General features: G+C 47.5%; 10 protein-coding genes across 10 annotated transcripts; 4 read left to right on the top strand and 6 right to left on the bottom strand.

Moving 5' to 3' along the window:
- Positions 1-252: 252 nt before the first annotated feature.
- On the top strand, positions 253-1636 carry F4822DRAFT_83747 (alpha/beta-hydrolase). Its single transcript, XM_051464057.1, has one exon. It carries the CDS (start codon positions 567-569, stop codon positions 1545-1547), a length of 981 nt encoding a protein of 326 aa, XP_051309416.1. The 5' UTR covers positions 253-566; the 3' UTR covers positions 1548-1636.
- On the bottom strand, positions 1354-3037 carry F4822DRAFT_440638 (uncharacterized protein; the record flags this gene model as incomplete). Its single annotated transcript, XM_051462771.1, has 5 exons — positions 1354-2072; positions 2132-2576; positions 2635-2702; positions 2763-2802; positions 2858-3037. 5 exons carry the CDS (start codon positions 3035-3037, stop codon positions 1726-1728), a joined length of 1080 nt encoding a protein of 359 aa, XP_051309417.1. The 3' UTR covers positions 1354-1725.
- Positions 3038-4245: 1208 nt separating this feature from the next.
- F4822DRAFT_434760 (uncharacterized protein) lies at positions 4246-4997 on the bottom strand (the record flags this gene model as incomplete). The annotated part of the gene is made up of 2 exons (XM_051462064.1): positions 4246-4680; positions 4872-4997. The coding sequence occupies 2 exons, from the start codon at positions 4995-4997 to the stop codon at positions 4246-4248; spliced, it is 561 nt and encodes a 186-aa protein (XP_051309418.1).
- Positions 4998-5338: 341 nt separating this feature from the next.
- On the bottom strand, positions 5339-7983 carry F4822DRAFT_83605 (putative carboxylesterase). Its single transcript, XM_051464056.1, has 5 exons — positions 7551-7983; positions 7261-7499; positions 6858-7180; positions 6490-6798; positions 5339-6438 (listed from the first exon to the last, which is right to left on the bottom strand). The coding sequence occupies exons 1-5, from the start codon at positions 7688-7690 to the stop codon at positions 5680-5682; spliced, it is 1770 nt and encodes a 589-aa protein (XP_051309419.1). The 5' UTR covers positions 7691-7983; the 3' UTR covers positions 5339-5679.
- Positions 7984-9756, bottom strand: F4822DRAFT_83604 (uncharacterized protein). The gene is made up of 2 exons (XM_051464055.1): positions 8982-9756; positions 7984-8917 (listed from the first exon to the last, which is right to left on the bottom strand). Exons 1-2 carry the CDS (start codon positions 9346-9348, stop codon positions 8277-8279), a joined length of 1008 nt encoding a protein of 335 aa, XP_051309420.1. The 5' UTR covers positions 9349-9756; the 3' UTR covers positions 7984-8276.
- F4822DRAFT_421297 (uridine kinase) lies at positions 9752-12315 on the bottom strand. The gene is made up of 10 exons (XM_051459779.1): positions 11696-12315; positions 11568-11645; positions 11461-11510; positions 11255-11399; positions 11154-11196; positions 11017-11102; positions 10937-10964; positions 10828-10869; positions 10549-10780; positions 9752-10499 (listed from the first exon to the last, which is right to left on the bottom strand). Exons 1-10 carry the CDS (start codon positions 11891-11893, stop codon positions 10016-10018), a joined length of 1386 nt encoding a protein of 461 aa, XP_051309421.1. The 5' UTR covers positions 11894-12315; the 3' UTR covers positions 9752-10015.
- A 151-nt stretch (positions 12316-12466) lies between these two features.
- On the top strand, positions 12467-14400 carry F4822DRAFT_421299 (CTLH/CRA C-terminal to lish motif domain-containing protein). The gene is made up of 4 exons (XM_051459780.1): positions 12467-12809; positions 12873-12949; positions 13156-13351; positions 13542-14400. Exons 1-4 carry the CDS (start codon positions 12708-12710, stop codon positions 14010-14012), a joined length of 846 nt encoding a protein of 281 aa, XP_051309422.1. The 5' UTR covers positions 12467-12707; the 3' UTR covers positions 14013-14400.
- F4822DRAFT_421302 (ETC complex I subunit conserved region-domain-containing protein) lies at positions 14401-15329 on the bottom strand. Its single transcript, XM_051459781.1, has 3 exons — positions 15009-15329; positions 14826-14936; positions 14401-14770 (listed from the first exon to the last, which is right to left on the bottom strand). Exons 1-3 carry the CDS (start codon positions 15224-15226, stop codon positions 14461-14463), a joined length of 639 nt encoding a protein of 212 aa, XP_051309423.1. The 5' UTR covers positions 15227-15329; the 3' UTR covers positions 14401-14460.
- Positions 15330-15497: 168 nt separating this feature from the next.
- Positions 15498-16759, top strand: F4822DRAFT_421305 (mitochondrial F1-F0 ATP synthase subunit F of fungi-domain-containing protein). Its single transcript, XM_051459782.1, has 5 exons — positions 15498-15704; positions 15759-15773; positions 15969-16119; positions 16191-16256; positions 16313-16759. Exons 1-5 carry the CDS (start codon positions 15657-15659, stop codon positions 16336-16338), a joined length of 306 nt encoding a protein of 101 aa, XP_051309424.1. The 5' UTR covers positions 15498-15656; the 3' UTR covers positions 16339-16759.
- Positions 16760-17333: 574 nt separating this feature from the next.
- On the top strand, positions 17334-22201 carry F4822DRAFT_84013 (uncharacterized protein). Its single transcript, XM_051464059.1, has 4 exons — positions 17334-17651; positions 17744-17913; positions 18074-18551; positions 18626-22201. Exons 2-4 carry the CDS (start codon positions 17857-17859, stop codon positions 21949-21951), a joined length of 3861 nt encoding a protein of 1286 aa, XP_051309425.1. The 5' UTR covers positions 17334-17651; positions 17744-17856; the 3' UTR covers positions 21952-22201.
- Positions 22202-22474: the final 273 nt, after the last annotated feature.

The following is a 22474-nucleotide window of genomic DNA, read 5'->3' on the forward strand; positions in this document are numbered from 1 at the left end:
TTAATTGATGTATATCATAACGCTCTCTTGGACAGACACCGCCTTCCAGCTCTGAAATGGAAATAACTCATGCATAAGGTTTTGAAATATGTAAGGGCCCAACTTTATGACCAATCCAGCTTTTTTCTGGGGGCAGTTACGACCATTCAATCACTTATAGTGATTATATGTCATCGCAATTCTTACCACCGAAGGCGGTCGGAGTCTTAGATCAGAGGCCGATTTAGCCTTCAAATTCGCTAATACGGTATGTCGTGAGGGCCGATCCCCGTGATTCACTCGGTCTGCTTGATAATCAAGTGGGAGAATAGCTTTCCTCCGGCCAATGTGGCCGTCTATGCGAGTGAAGTCGATCAAAGCGAGCATATTTCTGGGACTCCGATGCGGCACGGAATCGAGGTACTTATAAAATTTTTCGATGGAATGAATTTGTGATATGTGGATTATAAATCGTGAAAAGGGGGGGCTCTTGATCTCCCCTGAAGAATCAAGGTATAAATGTCTTCGACTAGGTAACACATCATGAAGAATTAGTAGAGACCAAAACACAAGACATTCTAAACACAATGGCACCCCAAGTCCAAGACCCCTTTGACTCAAGCCACTCCGTGCTCGTCGGATCGAACACATGGGAGTATCTACGCGCTCGACCCTCCGGGAAGCCTAAGGGAACCGTCCTCCTTCTTCATGGATTCCCTGACATCCCTTATGGGTGGAGGCATCAAGTTCCCTTCTTCATCTCACTTGGATACCAAGTCATCGCCCCCTACATGTTAGGATACGGAGGAACATCTTCGCCAAGCGACGTTGACAGCTTTTCGCTCAAGAAGCAGTCGGATGACCTAGCCGCATTGATCGACACGATTGTGCCAGGCGAGCAGGTCATCCTTGGAGGACATGATTGGGGCGCAGGTCTCGTCTGGCCCTTCGCGACCTACTATCCCCAACTATTTAAGGGAATCTTCTCGGTTACATTCGCGTATCTCCCTCCAGAGACCAAGTACGTCGACATCGCCGACCTAGTCGCCCGCGGCGTGCCTACAACCTATAAATACCGGCTCCAATGGCGGGAACCCGCATTCGACAGGACACTCCGCACCGCGGACGACATTCGTCAATTCTTGCTGGCATGCTACGGCGCGAAAACTCCTGATGGAAGGAGCGGGTTTACCCCCGATGGTATTAACCTCGATACTCTGCCCCACTTGCGACAGCCTTCCCTGCTCAGCGATGAAGAGCTCGAGCACCACATTAAAGAGTTTCAGAGACGCGGGTTCCGAGGACCATTGAATTGGTATCGCACGGCTAAGATCAATTTTGAGGATGAATTGCCGATCGCTCAAGCTGGTGGGAATAAGTTCAAAATGCCGGTTCTGTTCATTCAAGCGCGCAATGATCCGGTACTCATTCCGGAGTTATCTAAGGGTATGGACAAGTATTTTGATAAGTTGACAAGAGCTGAGGTGAATACCGGCCATTGGGCTTTGATCGAGGGCCCTAGTGCAGTGAACAAGGAGATCAAAGACTGGCTTGCCACATTTGATTAAGATAGGAGAGAATGACGGGGACAGCACCATTATCAGAAGGCGGCAGATTCTATAGACAACATAGTTTGGGAAATGGCAAGGATTTATATTGAAAATTGAGCAACCGACTCTAGCTTACTATGTCTTTGATTGCCGGCCGTAGACCTGCTGCAGTCGACTCGTAAACCAAGAGGATTTTCTACCGTAGCTGTTCGCGATGAAATTCTTGTTTAAAACCACGCTTTATCTTTATACCAGTGCACCCAGCCGTGTCCATTTCAGTAGGATCCATCGAACCTCTAGTCACAGTGACTTTTGAGATAGCACGATGATGACTAGAACCGCTATTGGTAATCCGAGACCAATCATGGTACGGCAAGATGGGTGGTATGCCGAAATCGTGAGTGTGGGACCTCGAACTTTTCACCGTTGAGCCGATTTGCTTGAAACTTCGAACCATGTCTCTGTAGACCAGTGGCAGATTTGCGCACAATATTCCACCACATGGTTCCCATGCCGACAGTATCCCCAACGGAACCTCCTGCCCTGAATCCAATAAAGATCAATAAAAAGACAGATTGGAAATTTGGGGAGAGAGGACTTACATGTAACATCTTCGGACCCCGCAGATACAACGACAGAAAGACGGGCAGCGCTGATAGCGCACGTCCCCAAGCCTGCAGAAAATAAAAAGCAAAGTCCAATCTTCTTGTCTGTGCTTGCCTGTAACCCAAGGATAATTGGAATAGGCATAGCAAAAATCCAAATATCAAACACCATATTCGTGATGTTAGTCGAGTACGTGAATGCTACCTTATCCACACATAGAGCTCGCGCAGCAGCTACTACATCCCACCAGCCTTGGACGGGTCGACATCCTAATCCGAGCACAATTTCCATCGCCAAAAGCCACATGAATACTAGTACGGCGGTGACGATGATTACAACGCGGAATCTATGCGCTACGAAGATCCGGTAGTACAGCGCCAGAATTGAGAGCTTAGTACTAGCGATAGCAACATCGTAGAAATGGCTAAAGATGTAATCCCCCTACTCATAATTAGGTTAACGTGTTACATGCTATGATAGGAAGAGGCTTCGGACTTACCATTAGGTACTTCTGTCGATCTTCTGCAGAGACAGCTTGTATGTGGCGTCCAAGTCCATTTGGGGGCCCTTAAAAAAGCAAGCCAGTCAGTAACAATTTCCACCTGATAACATTGAGGTAACACAGACCATACACCAGGCCAGCAATGCACTCAGCAACAGCAGCCATCTGCATAATCAATATATTAGACATGTATTCCCCCGATTTTGATAGGTGAACTTACAGTGGCCCAAATCATGAGGTAATCATCGAAGGCCCAATGACCTTGTGACGAAGGTTTCGCTTTAACCCATAGCCTGTAGGCCGTGCTGAAAACCTCGAGGGGGATGGGTACAGCATAGAATGTATTAACCAGAGCCGTCCTATCAGCGAGATATCCACGGCTTTCGTTAGCTGCCGCCATGATGATCAAAGTTAAAAAGTTGGCATTGGCTCAGACAAGAATTTGACAGAACCATGATGGTCAAAAAGAAAAGGCATTACCCCCTTGATTAAGTCCGTTCTACTAAAGATATTGCGAGATATTCTCGCAATCATTTTTTCAGGTCGGCGTCTCGCTGTCATACACAGATCCTGCGTGAGTCAAGAAAAGAGGCATCAATAGACGGCAGGGCGAGAATACCCTTGTATCTCTGAAGAGCTAGAAGATTGGGTGTTTGCTTTTGGCCTATGATGTGCTACACATCTCGTTGGTCTTATGCAAGTATGACCGATCTCATGCAGTAGAAAAAAGCCAAAAAGCTGACCCTATGGGCGTATGCATGATTCCGGCTTCCATACCACTTTGGCGATAGCTTATTAGCTGTCGAAAAGTGCACATACCTCGAGCTGATTCGCAAGGGAAGCGGGGTAACATTCTTTTGATATGCTCCCTTTCCCGTTGAACGATCGGTTCTACACGTGGCTCCCTTGCAGAAGATAAGTGTCTTAGATCCGTTCGTTCGCCCGTGTTTGGTGTTTAGAATCTAGGGATGTCGTATCACACCTCTTCTGCGGGCGCGACGATGGACGGAACGGCTGAGCTTGCTGCTAGCAATCTATCACAAAGAAATAAGCGAACTAATATTCATCTCGATGCTTCCATACCCACGGGCAAGATGGTGTTGCAAATTTCCGACCGATACCCCTTATTGCCATCCTAGTATGTGTACCTAGGTAGGTATTGATACTCACGTATTGGTAACGTCAGCTTTTGCTGCCCCAATGAGGCATACGGTTTCTTTTTATTTTCCATATATTCTTTGCCCTAAGTCGTAATCGATACTTTCATCAAGCATCGACCCTGTAAAACGAATTTCAGAAAGGGGAAAAGCTTTCTCTATTGGAAGGCGAATCTTCATGAAGCTAACCTGTAGTTGTTCTTTTTCGATTGCTTATGAATTTGTAGAGATTTGAAGGGAGAAAGACTGCTGGGCTGCCAAGCCCCCGGTTCCAGAAACAAGGCTGTTTAGAAAGATACTGTGGTTTAATATGATAATATTAAGTCTAATGTTATAGAAGTACACGGCATTGCTGCCTATTATCTAATTAATACCAGCGCATTCTATCCTTTATCACCATTCTATTCTATCAATTCCGCAAAACGTCGCATTTCTCGTAACCCACATCGACTTAACGAGCCGCAGCATCGTACTGAAGTCGTAACTGCAACGTCCTCAAATCCGACCCCTTTCTCGCCTCCAGCTGTTCCCTGACAGACCAGAAACCCCCCACAACCGGCATACCCTCCCTCGGGTCCGGAGTTTCACTCGCCCAGGTGCCGGGGTTGGACTTTCGATATCGCACTAGTAGTTCCTCCATAGCGCGAAACTCGAAGTAACGCCCGTTTTGCGAGATATGCACGGCGTACTTGGCTTCTCCTAGGAGCGTGTGGTAGTATTCGCGTACCAGGCGTTGTTGCGACGGACTTGAGAATGGCTCGTAGCGGAATAGTTCCGCGAGAAAGGGCTCGAGATCTCGGGCTGCTGCGTCGAATTGTGCGGATATGTTCGCCCAGATTGTGTCTTTGTCGCGGAGTTCTACGAGTGCGAGGTTGTCGTCTACGAACTATATTGGTAGGTTAGTTAACTAATCTGAGATGAGTAATGTATAATACGTGATATATAGGTTGCCTAGGCATCTATATATCTGTATAATCCCTAGGAATATCATGCCTCGGCTTAGACATGACGACAAACCCTCGGTGCGGCTGAGGCGTAGGGCAGTGAGATTGCGTGGTAGATATGGGAATAACTTACTGCGCCATGCGGGTACGCGGCACGGAAGACACGATAGATTAATTGTTTCTTGGTCGCGAAGTCGGGGTATTTCCTAACCTCGAGGTGGTTTCGGTGCCACCAGGTATTCGGGACGTGGCGATCCATCTTTCTTGGCAGCGTCGTCGTTTAGTTGCCTCTTCGTATGTGTTGCTGTAGACACCACGTAAGCTGCACGATTGATACTTGCAATTTTGCGTATTCTTCTGGTCAAAACTAGGTAGGATAAACTAAGATTATATAGAATTGACATTTCAATTAGAGCCTCATACTCAGGAGGCTATGCGCACACAAAGACAAGAGTCAGGTTCGAATGCTTGCTGAACTGCGAAGCATGACCAGTAATCAACACGTGGTGGCATTCAACCAAGTGACATGATGAATCACATCAATTTATTAACTGTTCCATACAGTTTCGAAGTATTTGGATTCATTAATATTCATATAAATCTATTATTAATTTTTTTCTTTTTTAAAAACCAGCAGTTTCATCTTTTGGTTATGTTATCCCGTTTGCGATGATTTCAATATTCAGGAAACTATTTTTTACAGCTCAGGCATCGAGGCGTTACGCCCACCAATTTATTGGTACGACCCAACTCAAGTTTCTACGAATAACCGCCTCTTTCGATCTGTTTGTTTCCTTTAATTTCTAACATCTCAAATCCATAATATTTCTATTTCATTATATGAAAAGTATAGGTCAATAAAGTCTACTCGTTTATAACAAATTACGGCAGGCTACAGTTATATATGTACAACATGAAAACAATCTAACGAATCCGACGTGTCACTGAGGAACCCTCTCCGAGACCATGCGCCAGAATCCGCAGCGTTCGCCTCGACCGCCTTCCCATGTCAATGCATCGGTGAGGTTGAAATCATTCACGATACCAGCCCCGCTCCTCACGAAGTAATCTAAGTAAGGAGGCACTGTGACTGTAGTTACATTTCCACCTGTGGTGTTCAGATTCATCTGCACGGGATTCTGCAGCGTGAATTCCGGCCACTCGATATTGCCATACGTACCGATCGGAACGCTCGCATTAGTATAATTTGCAGTGGCGTCGGAGATCGAGATTACGGGGTTATCGTGGATGATAAAACTTCCCCAAATCTTCTGCATCGCATGCGCGAAGTCCTTGTTAGGTAATGTCGCGTCGACGGAGAAATATGCGCCTAAGTCAGCGCCGTGATACGAGGGAGTCACCGAGTATTGGTATTTCCAGGCTTGTCGGGAAGTCGCACTGAATGCCTCGGCGAACCACTGCGCCGGGCACGCGAATGTTGTCTCGGCTGCCATGTTGAAGACGGCTTGCTGTATGCCTGTGGCCATCCCAGATTTGTACAACGCTGTTGGGCCGGTGAAGCCGAGTGTATCGTATCGGATTCCGTCATCGCTTGGTAAGGAATCGATTTGGTACACCTTGTTCAGTGTTGTCACATCATCCGTCGTGAATAACGGAAACGTATTTGAGATGAAACTGTCATACTTAGGCCGCGTGTTTACATCGGGATTGACTAGAGGTACCCCGTCGTTTGCATTGTTCTGTGTCATGTTAGCCACGCGGCATTAAATTCTTATACGAACAGCACATACACCGACAAGGACTCGTTTCCCATTGATTTTCCCACTCGAAGTTTGGATTGATGGCAGTTCTTGTATGTAATCGTCGTCAAGGACAGGTAAGAATGCGAAGCTACCGAAGTAGCCTAGAGTCGTGGAAACAATGCCACTAGCATTCTGCAACACAGCGCTATCGGCGGCGACTAGACACTCAAAAGTACTTGAATGGTTACTAAACTTAGAGGAGCATCCTGCTAATTCGACGAACTTGTTATAGCGTTCCGTCGGGACCGTGTCATTATACCTATACACCGGTGGAAGATATGGACTAGCAGCGATAATCTGAATAGTGAGTAGCAAGTTAATAAGCAGTCTTTCATAGATGCAAGGGGTATACGAACGTTGTTGAAGAGATTCGACTCCTTGCCTCCGTAAGCCAGGGCATGATGCAGGATTGACCCAGCACCTGATGATTCGCCTCCAACCGTAATGCGACTTGGGTCGCCGCCAAATTTAGAAATGTGTTCCTGGACCCATTCAAGAGCGAATCGCTGATCCAAAAGGCCAGCATTGAGTTGACCATTTGTTTTCACTTCGTCTGAGGCAAGATACCCAAATGCGCCTAAACGATATTGGATCTCGACGGCGATAAACTCATTTTTGTTGGTGTTAATCCAGGCGCTTGGGTCGTATGTGGCACCGAACACAGAATGGCCACCCCCATCTAGATGGTCAATCAAGTCAGAATATCGTGATCCAATTGAGCGGACTTAACCAGGTTGGAATATGGGGTGAAATGCATACGTATCCAAAGTAAGACAGGCAAATTGGTAGCATTAGGAGCTGCGTAAACATTGAGATAGAGGCAGTCTTCATCGCCAGGCCCGGAATTAAACCCATAGGCGGCAGGGACACCAAAAGCGCCAGTTTGCGGGCATAATGGTGGCTGATCAACAGCTGGGGTAGATCGATTATTATCCCAGACAGGAGGTTGAGGAGCCTGCCATCTCAGCTTTCCAACTGGCGGCGCTGCATATCGAACACTGGTAAGAGTTAGCGAAAGAAGCTATACTCAAGCGACATATTTTGCTTACCTCTTCCAAATATTGAGTCCAAATGTATCATTATAATAACCTTCATAAGTAGCGTATCCAAGATTGACAGAAGGGTTCGTCGCTATAACAGTGGTGGCTGCGGCAAGAATGCACGAGCTGATGCTACGCCGGAGTTTCATTCTTGGCCCTATGATTGGCGTCGCCACGCGGGAAAGAAAATTAATTAATTGGCCTGGAGGGCTTACTTTTTACAGGCAAGATGAGGTAGTGGCTTTCTGTCTATTTTCTCACTCGCGCTTCGGAGCGCCAGACAGTGTCACCACATCGGAACAGGTCCTCGGATTCCCGGGAAGAAACAGGAAATTGTTTGTCTGTTTGCTTTACAATTCACAATTCCAAATCTCCCTTCGTTTCCTGCGCCGTTTTATTGCTTTAGATATGTACAATAAGAACGAGGAAATAACAATCCTGACGATCCATGGCTCGTTCTCCCCTGCAGTGTTTACAGCCCTGTTCGTCATCTTTGTTCATAGCGCCTCATAATTTTAATCACTAGACCAATTCGGATCGATGTAAGCAATTTGCTACACGGTACCTACATGACTAGCGTTAGTTGCATGTCCTAGGTATCTATCTGGAATTGAAGCTATTCGGGAGTGTCGGATTCATATTACAAATACAAATTCAACTCAACTCACACGACTCTGAAGCATCATATCCACAATTCCATTTATTAGATAACCCATCTCATCTCATCATATCAAATCAAGGCTCCTGATTAAAATCATAACTATTCCCAAACCCCCTTTCTAAATACCCCCCCAACGCCTCCTCCCTCCCCACCCAATCCACCGGAACCTCTAACCCAAGCCTCCCCTCCCGTTCTAAACCCTCTAACACCGGTTTTATATCCTCCCCAAACTGCAACCTCATGCGATTCCGATACCAAGGCGCGAAATGTATCATAGCCAACATAACACGAACCTCACTACTCAAATTCGGCATACCAGCATGCCAGAGTCGGAGATCGCGTACTACGATACTACCTTTTTTCACTATAGGTTGACTAGGTGGTCGTGTTTCCCGCCGCGAGGTTAAGAGATTAGGGAGGATTCGCCCGCTGGCGCGCTCGCCGTGCGCGCCTTCTTGGGCGCTGATACCGCCGGGGTGGTTATGCGTTCCGAGCCAGATCTCCGTGGACCCGTTTTCGGGGGTCATGGTTACGAGGGGGATGTTGATGACTAGTGCGAAAGGGTGGTCTGGATGTGCGAAATCCGCGTCTGAGTGCACGGGTTGCCGTGCGGGTTCGTTGCCCGGGAGAGGAGGCATAGCGGAGTTGGCGGAGCAGAATGTCCATTTAGGCCGTGGGCCTAGGACTGCGGCTGTTATTTGTGTGGCGATGGGGTCTGTGAGTTGTGAGTATTGATGGGTTTACGTGCACGTGGGGTGGGTGTGATAGGAGACGCTTACTGGTGAAGATTGACGGGTTGAAGTACTCAGCTACCGGAGGAGCATCCTGTTGGAGGTTCCCCGTGTTGTAGTTGAAGGGCCCGTCTTCGCCTCGGTCTTGCAAGGTACGTGCATCTTGAACCATTTTCTTATTCAACTGATCTAAGGCTTCGTGGGGGACCACGTCTTCGACGACAACAAGGCCATCTCTATACATAGCGCCTACCGCCTTTTCCAAGTTTCGGGCCTCCAAAATACCCTTCTGGGTCTCTAGATTGGAAGGCTTTACTACAAGAGGCATGCTATGGAGGCGGCCGTGCTGAGCGAAAGACGCAAAGGCACGGCGCCCCCCAAGGGTAGCAATTCGGCATCGATGTAAAAGTAACATTGTAAAATGAATTCGGTGAGCAGGGCTTACCACTCAGGTTTCACAATTATGCAAGAGGCTGAGAAAAATCCTATAAATGAGCAAGACACGCCAAAATATAGTCTCCAAAGGTGAGTGGTCCAAGGTGAGGCCGGTTACGCATGGCGGTGATGCCGCATTGAGGTATTCCGACCAAGTCATTTGGTGGCTTGCTGCGGGCCACGGGAATGTCCACGGCTATATGAGACAGCATACACGAGATATATTTTGTCTATAATAGTTTGAAATCTTATATCTGATCGATTTATTTCAATATTCTGCTAGGGAGTCATGTATGCTTGGGCCTGGGATTCCGTCGTGTTGTTGCACGAGATGCATCAATGGCTGATGAAATCAAAGTTGAGATATCAACACGATCAAAGGTATCAAGTTTGCATTCATATATGGACTTGAATAGATTGTATATTAACTGTCATGATATATAATACCATTGCGGGTACCAAGAAGGTATAAGAAGGATACTTTCGTATCTTATTTGATAGTCAAAAAAATCCCAACCTTGTGAACTCCCTTTATATGCAACCAATATAGTATAGCTATAATTATGCGGTATATGATTTCGCAACGCCAACGACTAATGAGGTGCTATTCATTGGGTATTTATTCCGGCTTACGCCTACCGTCTGTCTCAGCATCGGAAGTATCTCTTCTCAACCCACCTATCTTCAAAGTCGTTGACCATGTTACCGATGACAACGGTGATCTCTGGGAATACCTTGGTAAGACGATAGACGCCTACGTAGCCAGCTGAATATGTCGCAAATACAATATGATCTTGTGGGACTCCATGGTCTACAAGGACCTGAACAGCCATCAGCGCGGAGCCTCCGCTGGACATCTGGGTATCCAGGAGTAATACGCTGTCGTGTGTGCTGATATCCTTGGGAAGTTTGAGGTAGTGAAGCTCGGGCTCTCCAGTTCTAACATTAGATTGGATCAAGAGACGCCCTGTGCGACCGTCTGGTATCGCTCTCCTCAGTCCGGCTTCGAAGGCGGCACCACCACGAAGTACAATGACTGCGCTGACTTCGCCTTTAGGGGTGAGTCCATTATATAATCTACCAGCGGGGGTCTCAATCGTCAGCTCTTTAAAGTGGACGTTATTCAGAGCCCTGGGGTAATTAGCAGGGGCCCAGGAACCAGATGGGACCATAAACGTACTCTTCAATGAGCAAACTCGAAAACCTGTCAAAATAGAATATGAAGTCCTCGCTTGAACTGTCGATATCTCGAATGATTGTATTCATGGCCTTCAGTTGGGGAGTTGGCTCCAGAATGATGACTCGGTCCGAAAGGGGTTCAGTATCGGAACCGGCCTCTAGGCTTCTAAGGGCTGCTCGGTGGCGTGTTGACTTTTCTAGCAATTTTCTTTCGATGTATTGGGTCACCATAGCTGCGATGGTGAGTACACATGCGAAGTGCGAAATGAGACCAGCTTACCCATTGCGACCCGATTTTCTATGCCTCGTGGTACAATGATATCTAAAGGAGGGTTAGACTGGATGTCGAGAATATTGCGATACTAGGGGTACTATAAACTGATCCTTACCTGCGTGATTCCTCTGAGGCAGGACATACTGACAAGGAGGTTAATCGCAGCTTATGATAAGTAGGGATATGTCAGCTTACCTTCTCATAGTTGGGCTTCACGAAGCTAAACCATTGCTTGATACAACCTTCTACTGTACGACCTCGATCTCTGACGTCTCGTAGGACTAGCGCACGTGTTAAAGGCGAAATTTATCATCAGTCTACAACCAACTTACTCCTTCTTGAGAGGCATGTGTCAGCGTCCGCCTCACAGTAGATCTGCCATGAGATTAGCGATATCTTCAAGGCAAAGACCTACAGTGTTTCGGGCGCATACTCTCATGTCCATCAAGTCCATCACTCTTTGGTCATAAAGGGCGAATATCCCTTCCAAAACGAGGACGTGAGGAGAGTATATTGTAGTCGTCTCTTCTTGACGTTGATGCTTCTCAAAGGAGTATATCGGTATTTCGGCACGCTTGCTATACGTGGGGAATCAGTAATAAATTAGGGGGTGGTTATTGCAGTCTACAGCATTCTTACCCTGCTTTAAGATCTTGGAGTGTCTGGAGCAAGGCATCGAAGTCTATGGCCTATCGAGCAGGCGTCAATATGGGCGAGCTAACTCGACTCGTCGTGAAACATCATACCTCGGGGGAGTCGAAATCATATTCATTGCGAAATGCCTTTTTTGAACTTTCGGGATCCAATGGTTTATAGTACGAATCCTATGACGAGTAAGACGGGATGTCATCCTCTTTTATCTATAAATGCTTACCATTGACAAGATAACCACCCATGGCAAATTCAATGTGCTAACAATAGCGTGCGACAATGTTGACTTTCCGGAACCAGAGCTGCCCGCGATGCCAATGATGCTCAGGTCAGCCCATGGAGGACTATAGTGGGCTCTCTTGGCGATCGTATCCGCATTGCTATCAGCCACTATGGCCGGCGAACTAATGCCGGTGTTCATGGCTATCCGACCAAGTTGCCGTTCATATACGGGTTCTATAAGAAGGATATGAGAAAATGTGGCGTCTTGGATGATTTGAGAAGTATATTATGACGTCTGAAAATGAAGGATTGGAGTGGTGCTGGAGGTCGCGTGCCCACTAGCATATGATATCTCCAAGTAGGCAAGAGTGTAAGCGACTAATAAGATGAGGCTGTATAAGATTGGTCAATAGTGCGGTAGACAAATTAAATAGTTAGAAATTTTATTAATAAGTAAAGATCTAACGACAACTCCGGATGAAATGCAAGTGAAAGATAAGAAAAAGAAGAAGTTAAAAAAAGGAGGATCTCTAAAACTAATCAACGACATTGGACGGTAAGAAACTGTGTGGGTTTTCAGACGATTCGAATTTAGCAGGTGAATTTTGGAGCTTACGGCGTGGTGATACGGTTAATGAAATATTGCACCAAAACAATACTGAGTCTGAACCTAGACGGTACTACGCTATACCGCTTACAGTTAGTAGTAAGCCACAATCCAAATCCGTTAGGTACTTTTTAGGTTAGTGGATACCCAAGCAGCCCAGCCACGGCGAACTCTGATTGCCTTGCCTTTCTTTTCTTTTCTTTCGCAACTAAGCCCCACGCCGAATTCAAACTTGTCTATTTATTACTTCAACTTTCCATCTGGATAACTTCCTCTCAATTCCATGGGTGACAACGTCAGTAAGACGCCCGAACCCTTAGCGGAGACCTATGCCATTTTCGCAGGGCGTCTCCCATTTTTCTTTATCATATCATAAGAATCTTCTTCCTTGATTACCCTTTCTCAAATGAGCACGGCGGGTTGGGGCTTGTCATCGTCAAGCGACCTTCATCTTGAGAATACTCTTCGCAACGCAAGATTTATCTCGGAATTGTTCGATCGCAAAATGGTATGCTAGTTTCTATTCGGAAAACATGATGCGTATTGCGAGATATTAATTTCCCATATTTAGACTTCATCGGCGTCGACTACGAGATCAGTGAGGCATGCCTTTACAAGGCAGGTCGAAGAAGTGAAGACCCCTAAGAGGTATGTTGACATGTTGCTTTTTTCTTGCCTCTTTGCTCTCTATCTTGGAGTATCTTTTTATGATGTAACAAATAAATCAATGGGAATCTCTCTGAGACCATCAATGCGGAGATCCTTTATTATAAACTTTTATCTGAAAATTTTCTATTTTTTTGACTTTATTTTTTTCGGACGAATTTTGGGGATTTAACTAATGTGGCCCGAAGTGATATCAACGCACTGATCCTCGACTATCTAACCGTCGCTGGCTACCCTAATGCCGCCGCCAAATTCTCAACCGAAGCGAACCTCTCTCCCCAACAGCCTTCCGCTGCCATATTGGCTCGGCAACAAATCCAGAACTCCATACATAGGGGAGAAATCGAGGGCGCTATCCGTGCCTTGAATGATCTGGACCCGTCGGTATGTAGTATTCTTGCCCCTATTGTTTGGCTACTTGCTATGATTAAAACTTGAGTTTACATGCACCACTCATATGGCCCTCGGGTCACTGATGAGGAACAACCACTTTTTTCTATGAGCATTTCTATCTATTTATTTTTAATAGCCTGGTCTGTTGTACTTGTTATACACCTACTAATTATATGAATAGATATTAGACAAAGACGAGCCACTACACTTTGCCCTTCTCCGCCTCCAGTTGGTAGAGTTAATTCGCGAATCGCGCCCTGGCGGTGATATTGGACCGGCATTAGAATTTGCGCAAACTCAACTTGGCCCGAAAGCGCCTCGCACACCCCAGTTCCTGGAGGATCTGGAGAAGACGATGTCTCTTCTAGTTTTCGATCATGATAACCTAGATCCTTCTCTCAAAGCCCTTCTACACCCAGACCTTCGAAAGAATGTCGCGGACGAAGTAAACAAGGCTATTTTAGAGAGTCAGAACCAACGTCGAGATGCTGCTATCCGTCATTTAGTCCAGATGAGAGCGTGGAGTGAGGATATCGTGCGCAAGGAGAGCAAGAAGGATCTACCCTCGCGAATTGAGTTGGGCTTGGATGGTGACGACTCCGACAAGGCTGGTGGAATAGAAAACGGCCATGATGCAATGATCACTACATAGCAACTTCATTGGTCGCCTTTTGTTCGGCGGTCTCTGATTTCGTCGGAGCCTCTCCACCCGTGTCTTTTTCATGATCCCGTTGTTTCCGTTGTTCAAACAGGGAAAGCAGGGACTTGTTGCGACAGGCGTTTCTTTGAAGGTGGGGTAGGCGTTATGGATGAGGTGATATCCAGGGCTGGAGGCTTTAAGCACTTACCAGCAATCATTAGGCGTTTTAGGGCTCTATATTTGGACGTATTGGTATTTTACAGGGTTTTATGATCACTCAGGGCATGACTGGCATACCTACCTTCTGCTAGGTCAGGTTTAAGGGAACGGAACATGACGGCCTATCAAGGGAATGAGAGCCGCAGGAAGCATATTGCGTTCAACTGCATTCAAGATACCATTGTCTAGTAGTATATGTACAAAACCACACTTGCTTTTCCCCATATTACTATGCTACTGTCTATTTGGTTCGGATGTGCTTAAGCTTTTTGGGTGAGTATAAGAAGTTGTTGGCGTAGGCTTTTGGTGTGAAAGCTCGCTCGTTTGGCTCTTGTACGAAATATTCGTATCCTTGCTTCTCAGCGAAAGCAATGGCATCCTCCTTGGATTTGAATTCGAGCTTGGTGCCCTGCATGAAGTCACCGGAGGATTGCCATCCCATTAGAGGATTCTCCCATCGGTGTCCCCTAGCAAGAACATCCCAATCCATTCTCCAATGGTGGCTTCCCCACGTTCCGGATTGTGTGGCAGGTTTCGTGGGTTGGTAGATGCTATAGGTTTTGTTAGATGTATTTTCCGGAAATGGATGGTGACAATAATTTCTACCGGACGGTTCTTGCTTGTAGCTCAATTGGAGCACCGGAAAGTACGGCTGCGGGGAGGATACCGTGGTCTTCGCTACCGTCCATTACTCGTTTTGGTACGGGGGTGAATGTGCTATTGAATTTCCATCAGCGTCAATATTATTCCCTCGATTTTAACCATTGTATTCTGAATTGGTAGACATACGATGTCGCCTTGTCGATGTGAACGCCATAGTCCGGGGCGTTATGAGGTCTCTCTTCGGGAAGGGGGGCGGGTGCGGTGGTTTCGAGGGACGTTGCTGCATCGTCGGACTTGAATCGTCTCTGTGCCATCGCTAGAGCTTGTCTACTCGGAACTAATCGCGCGCTTCGTAGCAGAGTTGCTGCCGCCGCTTGGGACCTGAGGGACGCCATTTTGTACATGCGAATTGATTATCTCCAGGTCCGATCGTCGCAAACTGACGTAGGCGGATAGGTTGTGTTAAAGGACCTTAGGAAATGCGAATGTTGTGTTTTAACTATGAGAAATCTTGAATTGAGGCGACATTGGGGCTTGAAAGGTTCCAAGGTTAAGATAATCGAGATACGAGGGATTTGATTGGTTAAAATTGGAAGTATGTACCGCGCTAAAAATGTGGCGCACGGACCAGTCATAACCAGGCGAGGTCTTTTCCGTGCTTTCGTCAATTGAACAACCGTCTTCCACTTTTGAGTCTATTCTCGTCAGATTCCTTCAATTACCATCGTATCCCAGTTCGCCAATTGCGTCACTTATAGACACAATTGATTTACCTCTGTGGTCCTGGTACCTTCTTTTTCTCTTTTTCCTTAGTCGCGACCGAACCCCGCCATAATGAGCTTCGTTACTCGCAGGGCCCTCTCGACCCTCATCCCTCCTAAGGTCCGTGGATTTTCGCAAGTATGGAACTGTCAATATACTAACTAGTATCTATAGGTCGCTTCGCCGAACGTACGTATTGCTCCATTTTATATACCGCTGTTCGATCCCCTTTATTTCGCTGTGGTGCTAGGCTTCGGTTTGGTTCGTACCTACGGCTAGGAGGATATGGGATTACTTCGGCATCAGAATCTACTCGGAATAGTCGTGGAGAAGGATATCGCAAAATTCGGATGGGTGGGGAAATGCTGACGGATTCGTTACTAGGCCATCGGCGCTGCTCCCGATGCTCTTCGCATGAAGCGCGTTGTTAACTTCTACGAAAAACTTCCCCGAGGACCAGCTCCCGAAGTCAAGCCTACCGGTCTTCTCGGCAGATACCAGGCCAAGCACTTTGGCAAGAACCCTAGCGGCAAACGTACGTCTCACAATGGGAACCGAAGCCTGTCCACTCCTTGGGTGATATAAACTAACAGGATTTTCTTATAGCTATCATCCACGCCATTGGTCTACTTCTCGCTATCGGATACCCCATGACCTACTACTTCCACTTGCGTAAGATACAATTTACCCTCTAATCTAGTTTCTACAGCAATACTGATATATCATAGGTCACCACAAGAACAATGCCCATTAAACAAGTTCACTACGGAGATAGTAGTTGGTACTGGGTAGACTTGGACAAGTTGTACATAAGATAGATGGCGTTAAGCAAGAATAGTTTAGCCATTGTGTACTAGAGAAAAAAATAACTGAGCTTTGTCTCATCAAAGAATCCTACAATTTTCTTTTTTTGCTATAACAAATTCCTTGTCGTTGGATTTGTGAATGACTAGGAATCCGGGTAGGCAATCTCATGACGAAATATACAAGTTATGATGTTTGGGCTATGTTTATCCTGATTCATTTTTGGGGGTGTTGCAGAAGAAATCTTTGCTTCACTGTTCGATATCGTATCAATCTTATGACGTGATAAGTCAACAGGCATATTTACATAAATATAGTTGCCTTGGGAGTTATTTTGAGTAGCTAAGTACCTAACCTTAGTAAAGTGCAGGAACTTTTGAGGAAGTGTGTACTTGCCTCGAATCACTTTTTAGGGCAAACAATAGGTAACGCGAATTTACAGTTTCGTTTCGTCAGGAAATTACTCGACGGTTATCGTTAGCACCCTCTTCGCCTATTCTTCTCTCGTCGTTTTTTTTATTTTGATTCTTTCGTACACTTTCGACGCTTTCCACATTTTGTCGTCGCCCATTCTTAATTTCATAACTTCACATACTCACATCCCCATACTCGTTCGACCTTCGCCGATAGTCTACATAAAAAGCAACATTTTCATAGTGTGCCTGAAATTAGCAGGTATTTACAAAAGGTACGTACCCACCGATTTTCTTTCTTATTAGCGTGTTACTTGTACTGCCGTCATTTCTTTTTTCAGCCCGTTCAGCCACAAATGTCCCACTATCCTTCGTTTGCACCACGCTACAAGGATCCTTGTACACGACCACCAGATGCCCTGTAAAGTGTCAGTGAATTTTAGGTACATGTACCTACAACACCCGCCTAAGATAAAGCTAAAATTCATTATCCCACCTTCTGTCCTTCAGGCACCCCCGTCCCCGTTTTGGTAGTCTTCCAATTCCTCGTTTTCTTCTCCACTTTTTTATATGCGCAAGCCCCAAAAGCTCGGGATCTTGTAAACTTTGACAACACGACGTTGAGAACTGAACCTTTCTTTCTTTGCAACAACCCTCACCTGTCACCCCGAGGTATAACGATAGGATCCTCGCTTCCCTTTCCCCTCCCGTTACCTTATTATATTGAGACAAGAGGTGTTGTAGTGAAATTACCTTGGTCGCGTCTTTTTAGAACGCGGGTTGCTTTGGTTCTTTTTTTTTTTTCTTTTTCCCTCTTTTTTTTCACTTACATATCCGGTTACTGGTGCAAGTGAGTAACCGACTCCGATTTCTCAAAAACGTGTGACGCCAAGTGCGCAACCCTTTCAACTGACCACCTCGACTAACCTGTCAGCCTCACAGTACGACAACACCCATCGATACCACCAACTATATCTCCTCGCTCGAGAATCGCAACGTATCCGTGTCCTTCGATCGCGACGCAAACAACTACGTTTCACAACATCTCAAGTTGGATGATGGCGACAGAGCCAACCCTCCAGCCGGATGAGTTAATGAACGAGCCCGCCCTGGTAAGTAAATCCTGCTGCCCTTCCTATCCGCATTCCCGAATCGAGCCTTACTCGACCTATTCTTGCCCTTCTTCCGACACTATATCCATACTTCTTTTCCCACACAATTGCCCGACTGCGCCACTGCTAGAAACACCTACTCACGTGCGTATTGTTATAGAACCAGCATGCTATCGCAATCGACAACACCCAAAATGTCGGACCTTCCAGTGCTACTACATTGAATGGAGCATCCGATGCCGAAAACAAGCAAATTGCGGAAATCGTTGATGAAATTATCAACTCGGCCGAGGTTAGTGTAAGCGGCGGGTCGGATACAGAAACATCAAAAGCTCGATTAGGCGACAAAAGTCATGCGCGAACAGCATCGACCGTCAAGAAGCCACAGAGCTTCAAGTCTGTCTCGGTAAATCGCACATTTCTTGCTTCCAAGACTGCTGCGAACTCGACCTCGCGACCCGACTCTGCTGCAGGCTCAGCTTCTTCTACGCCGCAGCCTACTCCCACCATCTCCGCTTCTCGTCTGAAGCTAGTTGCCAAGTCCGGAAGTAGCCTTGGTGGCTCAACCAAGACGCTCAGCAGCAATGGTAAACCAGCCGCTGCTCCGGACCCAAACACGGTTTGGAACCGAAATCGGCGTAAGTCATCATTCCCGGAGATGTTTTCAAGAGATGGTGAGTTTCTTCCGTTTCTCTGCTAACCTTCGTAGTAGCTGTGTCACAGCCTGAGCAGAAAAAGCTATCCGACGAGGAACTAATGCATAAATACGGCATACACATGGCGGGTCGTCTAGGACCCGAGGATACGAAGGGACAATCAAATTGGGCTGATATTGACGATGATGAGGAATGGGCACCGGATACCATAACATGGACCGATGGAACCAAGATTACATTACCGCAAGCAGACGAGCCTGCCACTAGCCCTGTCCCTGGCCCAGTTCCCGCTGCACTCAGCAAAGAACCCTCCCCCGCTCCGCAGAAAGCCAAGTCTCCAGCGCCGATTCCCATCGCAACCGAATCTCCACTCTCTAGACAAGGCGTTATTTCCTCGGGAAAGAGCCTCGTATTGAAGGGTGCGCCTGAAAAACCTACTCTAGTTGCGAAACCTCCCGCACCTCCGACACCCGCTAAGTCGCCTTGGGCACGTTTACCTCCGATTGAAAAGGTGCCTCCTGTACAATTAGATACATCTGCTCCACAGTCCGCCACACGTCCTCCGGCACGAGATCCTATCGCTACCCAGAGCGCAACACCCCCTCCAACTAAGGAAATAGCTGCAGATGACTTCAGTCGATCCGGTTTTAGGGAAGGACATGCTACTAACAATAGCCAGCTCTTTAACTCTCACTCGGGACGATACGAGCCAGTGCCAGATCGAAGAGGTTCTAGAGGTGATATCCACGGTCGGCAGCCGGCTGTTCTACAGCGGCCCCATCCTCACGACCAGCAAGGTCCCGCGGAACCCTCCGCTGCTTTCCAGACGAGCAGAACCGGTGGTCATGATGGTCCATACGGTCAAGGTCCGTACGGCCGCCGCCGTGGTTCTTCGAATGTTAGTGGCACTAGTGGTAGCTTCATTCACAAAGTCGGCAAGCCTTACGAAATTCAGCCACCCCCGGAGTTGCTACAGACTCGATCCGGCTCCGTAATTACTGGAGGTGCCGAGAGTCCAATCTCCACCAGAACTTTCTCTCCAGCCACCACTCAGCAAACACCGAGTCTTCAGGCTGCTCAACCATACCAACCACGACCGTCTCCTGGTCAAGTATACGCTACTCCGCAATATGGCCCACATGCTGGCGGCGCGCAACAGGTGCCACTGAACGAGGACGACTTTGTCAACCAGAAGAAGATTATGCGTGAACGTCGAGAACAGGCCATTAGACGTAGACTTGAGCAGGAAGCCCGTGAAGAGGAAGCGCGTAAAGCTAGAATTGCCGAGAAACTTAAGGCTATGGGACCGGCCCCTGAGCGCAAGAGTGACAAGAAGGACGAGAAACCCGCTGATACCGATTCTCCGTCGTATAGTCGAAGAAATGAGGTGCCTACCAGCTTACGGCCGGGCCAAAGGGTACCCTCACAAGGGCCAGTTGAGCCCGGCTCTGTGGCAGCAAATACTGCGACCGGTCTACCGTCTAACGTTGATAGCCGAGTTAATGGGGAGGCTAAACGAACCTTCGGCCATGGCGAGAGGTCTCAGAGTCCAACTGCACAAAATTCGAACACAACAAAGGCGCAACCTACAGCATCCTGGCCTGAAGCACCACAGAATTCAGAACGATTTAATACGTGGAGTGGTGGCGCTCAGAACACATCTCGAAATGTATGGGGCGCCCCCGGAAATGATCGTTCCCTTGGAAATGGTACTTTCAATCCTGACTTAGGAACCTTGCCCGATTCTCACCCAACTTCCATCAACGAACGTAACCATCGCCCAGCACCAATCGGACCTCCTCGTTCCACGTCACAACAGCATGCACGCCCCGAGCAACCAGCGAATGGTCGATTAGCGCCAATTGGCCCACCCCGCGGTCGTCCCTCCCAAGCACCAAACCAATCCGCGAATATGTGGAATACTTTTGCCGCTAATGTTGAAGAAGACGACCTCAGGAAGGAACGTGAAAGGCAACAATTATACGAATCTCTCGCCGATAAACCCTCATTACCTTCGACTGAGACTTGGCATGCTAGACGAGGAGGCAACAAGCGCGATATTACGCGAAGTTCAGCGAGTGACCAGATGGAACCTCAATTAAGTAGTTCGTCCGGTTCTATGGCAAGGTCTGCTGCCACTGGGGATGAGAATATCGTTCCAGAGCCCACGGCGGATCAACGTGCCAAGTGGAAGGGTCTTATGCCCCATGATTTTGCTGCTAGGGATAGAGCTAGAGAAGGCACTGTAAGAGAAGGGCCTACAAGAGAAATAGCCGGGACATTCCACTCTAAAATCAGTGGACCTCCTGCATCGGGCTCAGCGAACCAACCTAGGAGCAGTTCGCGATTTTTCCCTGCCACTCGAGATGTACAGTCACAAGACCATCAGTTCCATGAACAAGTGCGCACGAAATCCCCCACTCCACCTCCTCCGACGGCAGATGGTCATCCTGTATTCGATGGCGATGTTACCCGTCCGCACGTGGCCCTGCCACCTGCTCGTCCAATCGTCAAATTGCCACCAAGCAATTCTGTAGCCGCTAGTCCAGTCATACCGTCCGCTAAACCCGCGCCGATATCGTTCGCTGCAGCAGCTGCAGCAGCACCCTCGAGAACACATCCGCAATCGGCAAACCCCCGGCCTTCTAGTAGAGGCAAGGGATATGGTGGAATCCAGCAGACACCATCTGAGCTCTTGACGCAAGAAAATTGGCAGGATAAGATTAACAATCTTATGGGCAAAAAGTCGGCGTTACCAGCTAGATCTATGGCAGTGGATTCCTCGAGTAGGATTGCGTTGGAACATTCACACTCGTATGACCCCGCAACTGTGGCGCTTCCAGGTCTCTCGTATTCGATAAGTTCTGCGTCTAGTGAGAGCAGTGACTACACAAGTAGGGAAATGGCGGAGGAGTGTTTTGGGGAGCAAGAAATGGGATCGCTGCCCGCTGTCCGTCTGCCTAGTGAAGCGCCGGACGCACTCTGGCAAGCCGTTGCGCCTAACTTCGATCCCGCACCCGCCCGACTACGAGTCGATCCAACAGTTGCTGAGGCGTTGAGATTCGCGCCCGATATGTCCAACGGCAAGAGCGTAATTCGAATTATGGGTCCCTTTATGCCCGAGCCAAAGACTGTTCCGATGCCTTTTGCGAATAACAGATCTACCAGTAACCCACGCCGTCTGGGTCCCCGAGGAGGGCCCAGACGTTTATCGGGTCGTGGCGGACAACGTGGAGGTAGAGACTCTGATCATGGCAGCGATCACACCTCGTCGCAATCGCCCGGTCGCCCGCCGTCAACCCGTAGCGGACGTGGAAATTATAGACCCCGAACCGAGAACTGGGGCAGACACGCATCTGCTACATCAGCAGCTCAGTCGTGAGCCTGTCCTACGAGTTGGATGATTGAAATATAGCCATCTACGTCCAACTACTCCACACTAATTCAATACGATTCGACCGCGTTGATTTCGTCCGCATAGTCTACCTTGTCAACACTTTTCGCCTGTATACTCAATTGCGATCAAGTGTTGCCAATTTTATCATCCACTTGTTGTCACGGATAACTGGCGTATTCTAGGACAGCAATCTGTACAACAGGGTTCTGAACACATTTCTTCTAGGCATTTCTCATTAAATGGAAATGCCACTGGTTCTTTTTTCTACTATTATGCAACAACCCAGTCTGCGGTTCTGAAAGGAGTAATGGAAAAGCAGTCTGTTCCGACACACCAGTTATCATCGCCAGGCAAATTCAAATCCCGTTTTTGATATTCGAGATATACTCTGTAAGGCCACATGTACCTTTCAGAGTACCCTTACACTAAAGTGAATCAACAATGAGTCACAAATTTTCCTATACGGGGCATCGAGTTGTCGAAACATGGTACCTTGGGGCGTTGCCGG

The sequence above is a fragment of the Hypoxylon trugodes genome (assembly GCF_022578975.1).
Source record: "Hypoxylon trugodes strain CBS 135444 unplaced genomic scaffold F4822scaffold_11, whole genome shotgun sequence".
Lineage (NCBI taxonomy): Eukaryota > Fungi > Ascomycota > Sordariomycetes > Xylariales > Hypoxylaceae > Hypoxylon > Hypoxylon trugodes.

Coding starts and splice junctions, on each gene's coding strand:
- F4822DRAFT_83747 (XM_051464057.1), top strand. CDS start 567: ATGGCACCCCAAGTCCAAGACCCCTTTGACTCAAGCCACTCCGTGCTC.
- F4822DRAFT_83605 (XM_051464056.1), bottom strand. CDS start 7,690: ATGAAACTCCGGCGTAGCATCAGCTCGTGCATTCTTGCCGCAGCCACC. Junction 7,181..7,260: donor GCCTGTCTTACTTTGGATAC/GTATGCATTTCA, acceptor TTGACCATCTAG/ATGGGGGTGGCCATTCTGTG. Junction 6,799..6,857: donor AGTCGAATCTCTTCAACAAC/GTTCGTATACCC, acceptor CTCACTATTCAG/ATTATCGCTGCTAGTCCATA.
- F4822DRAFT_83604 (XM_051464055.1), bottom strand. CDS start 9,348: ATGTTACTTTTACATCGATGCCGAATTGCTACCCTTGGGGGGCGCCGT. Junction 8,918..8,981: donor CAACCCGTCAATCTTCACCA/GTAAGCGTCTCC, acceptor CACAACTCACAG/ACCCCATCGCCACACAAATA.
- F4822DRAFT_421297 (XM_051459779.1), bottom strand. CDS start 11,893: ATGAACACCGGCATTAGTTCGCCGGCCATAGTGGCTGATAGCAATGCG. Junction 11,511..11,567: donor ATGATTTCGACTCCCCCGAG/GTATGATGTTTC, acceptor CCTGCTCGATAG/GCCATAGACTTCGATGCCTT. Junction 11,400..11,460: donor CTCCAAGATCTTAAAGCAGG/GTAAGAATGCTG, acceptor CCCCACGTATAG/CAAGCGTGCCGAAATACCGA.
- F4822DRAFT_421299 (XM_051459780.1), top strand. CDS start 12,708: ATGAGCACGGCGGGTTGGGGCTTGTCATCGTCAAGCGACCTTCATCTT. Junction 12,810..12,872: donor AATTGTTCGATCGCAAAATG/GTATGCTAGTTT, acceptor TCCCATATTTAG/ACTTCATCGGCGTCGACTAC. Junction 12,950..13,155: donor GAAGTGAAGACCCCTAAGAG/GTATGTTGACAT, acceptor TGTGGCCCGAAG/TGATATCAACGCACTGATCC.
- F4822DRAFT_421302 (XM_051459781.1), bottom strand. CDS start 15,226: ATGTACAAAATGGCGTCCCTCAGGTCCCAAGCGGCGGCAGCAACTCTG. Junction 14,937..15,008: donor CACATCGACAAGGCGACATC/GTATGTCTACCA, acceptor GAAATTCAATAG/CACATTCACCCCCGTACCAA. Junction 14,771..14,825: donor CTACAAGCAAGAACCGTCCG/GTAGAAATTATT, acceptor CAAAACCTATAG/CATCTACCAACCCACGAAAC.
- F4822DRAFT_421305 (XM_051459782.1), top strand. CDS start 15,657: ATGAGCTTCGTTACTCGCAGGGCCCTCTCGACCCTCATCCCTCCTAAG. Junction 16,120..16,190: donor CAAGAACCCTAGCGGCAAAC/GTACGTCTCACA, acceptor ATTTTCTTATAG/CTATCATCCACGCCATTGGT. Junction 16,257..16,312: donor GACCTACTACTTCCACTTGC/GTAAGATACAAT, acceptor GATATATCATAG/GTCACCACAAGAACAATGCC.
- F4822DRAFT_84013 (XM_051464059.1), top strand. CDS start 17,857: ATGATGGCGACAGAGCCAACCCTCCAGCCGGATGAGTTAATGAACGAG. Junction 17,914..18,073: donor TAATGAACGAGCCCGCCCTG/GTAAGTAAATCC, acceptor GTATTGTTATAG/AACCAGCATGCTATCGCAAT. Junction 18,552..18,625: donor GGTTTGGAACCGAAATCGGC/GTAAGTCATCAT, acceptor CCTTCGTAGTAG/CTGTGTCACAGCCTGAGCAG.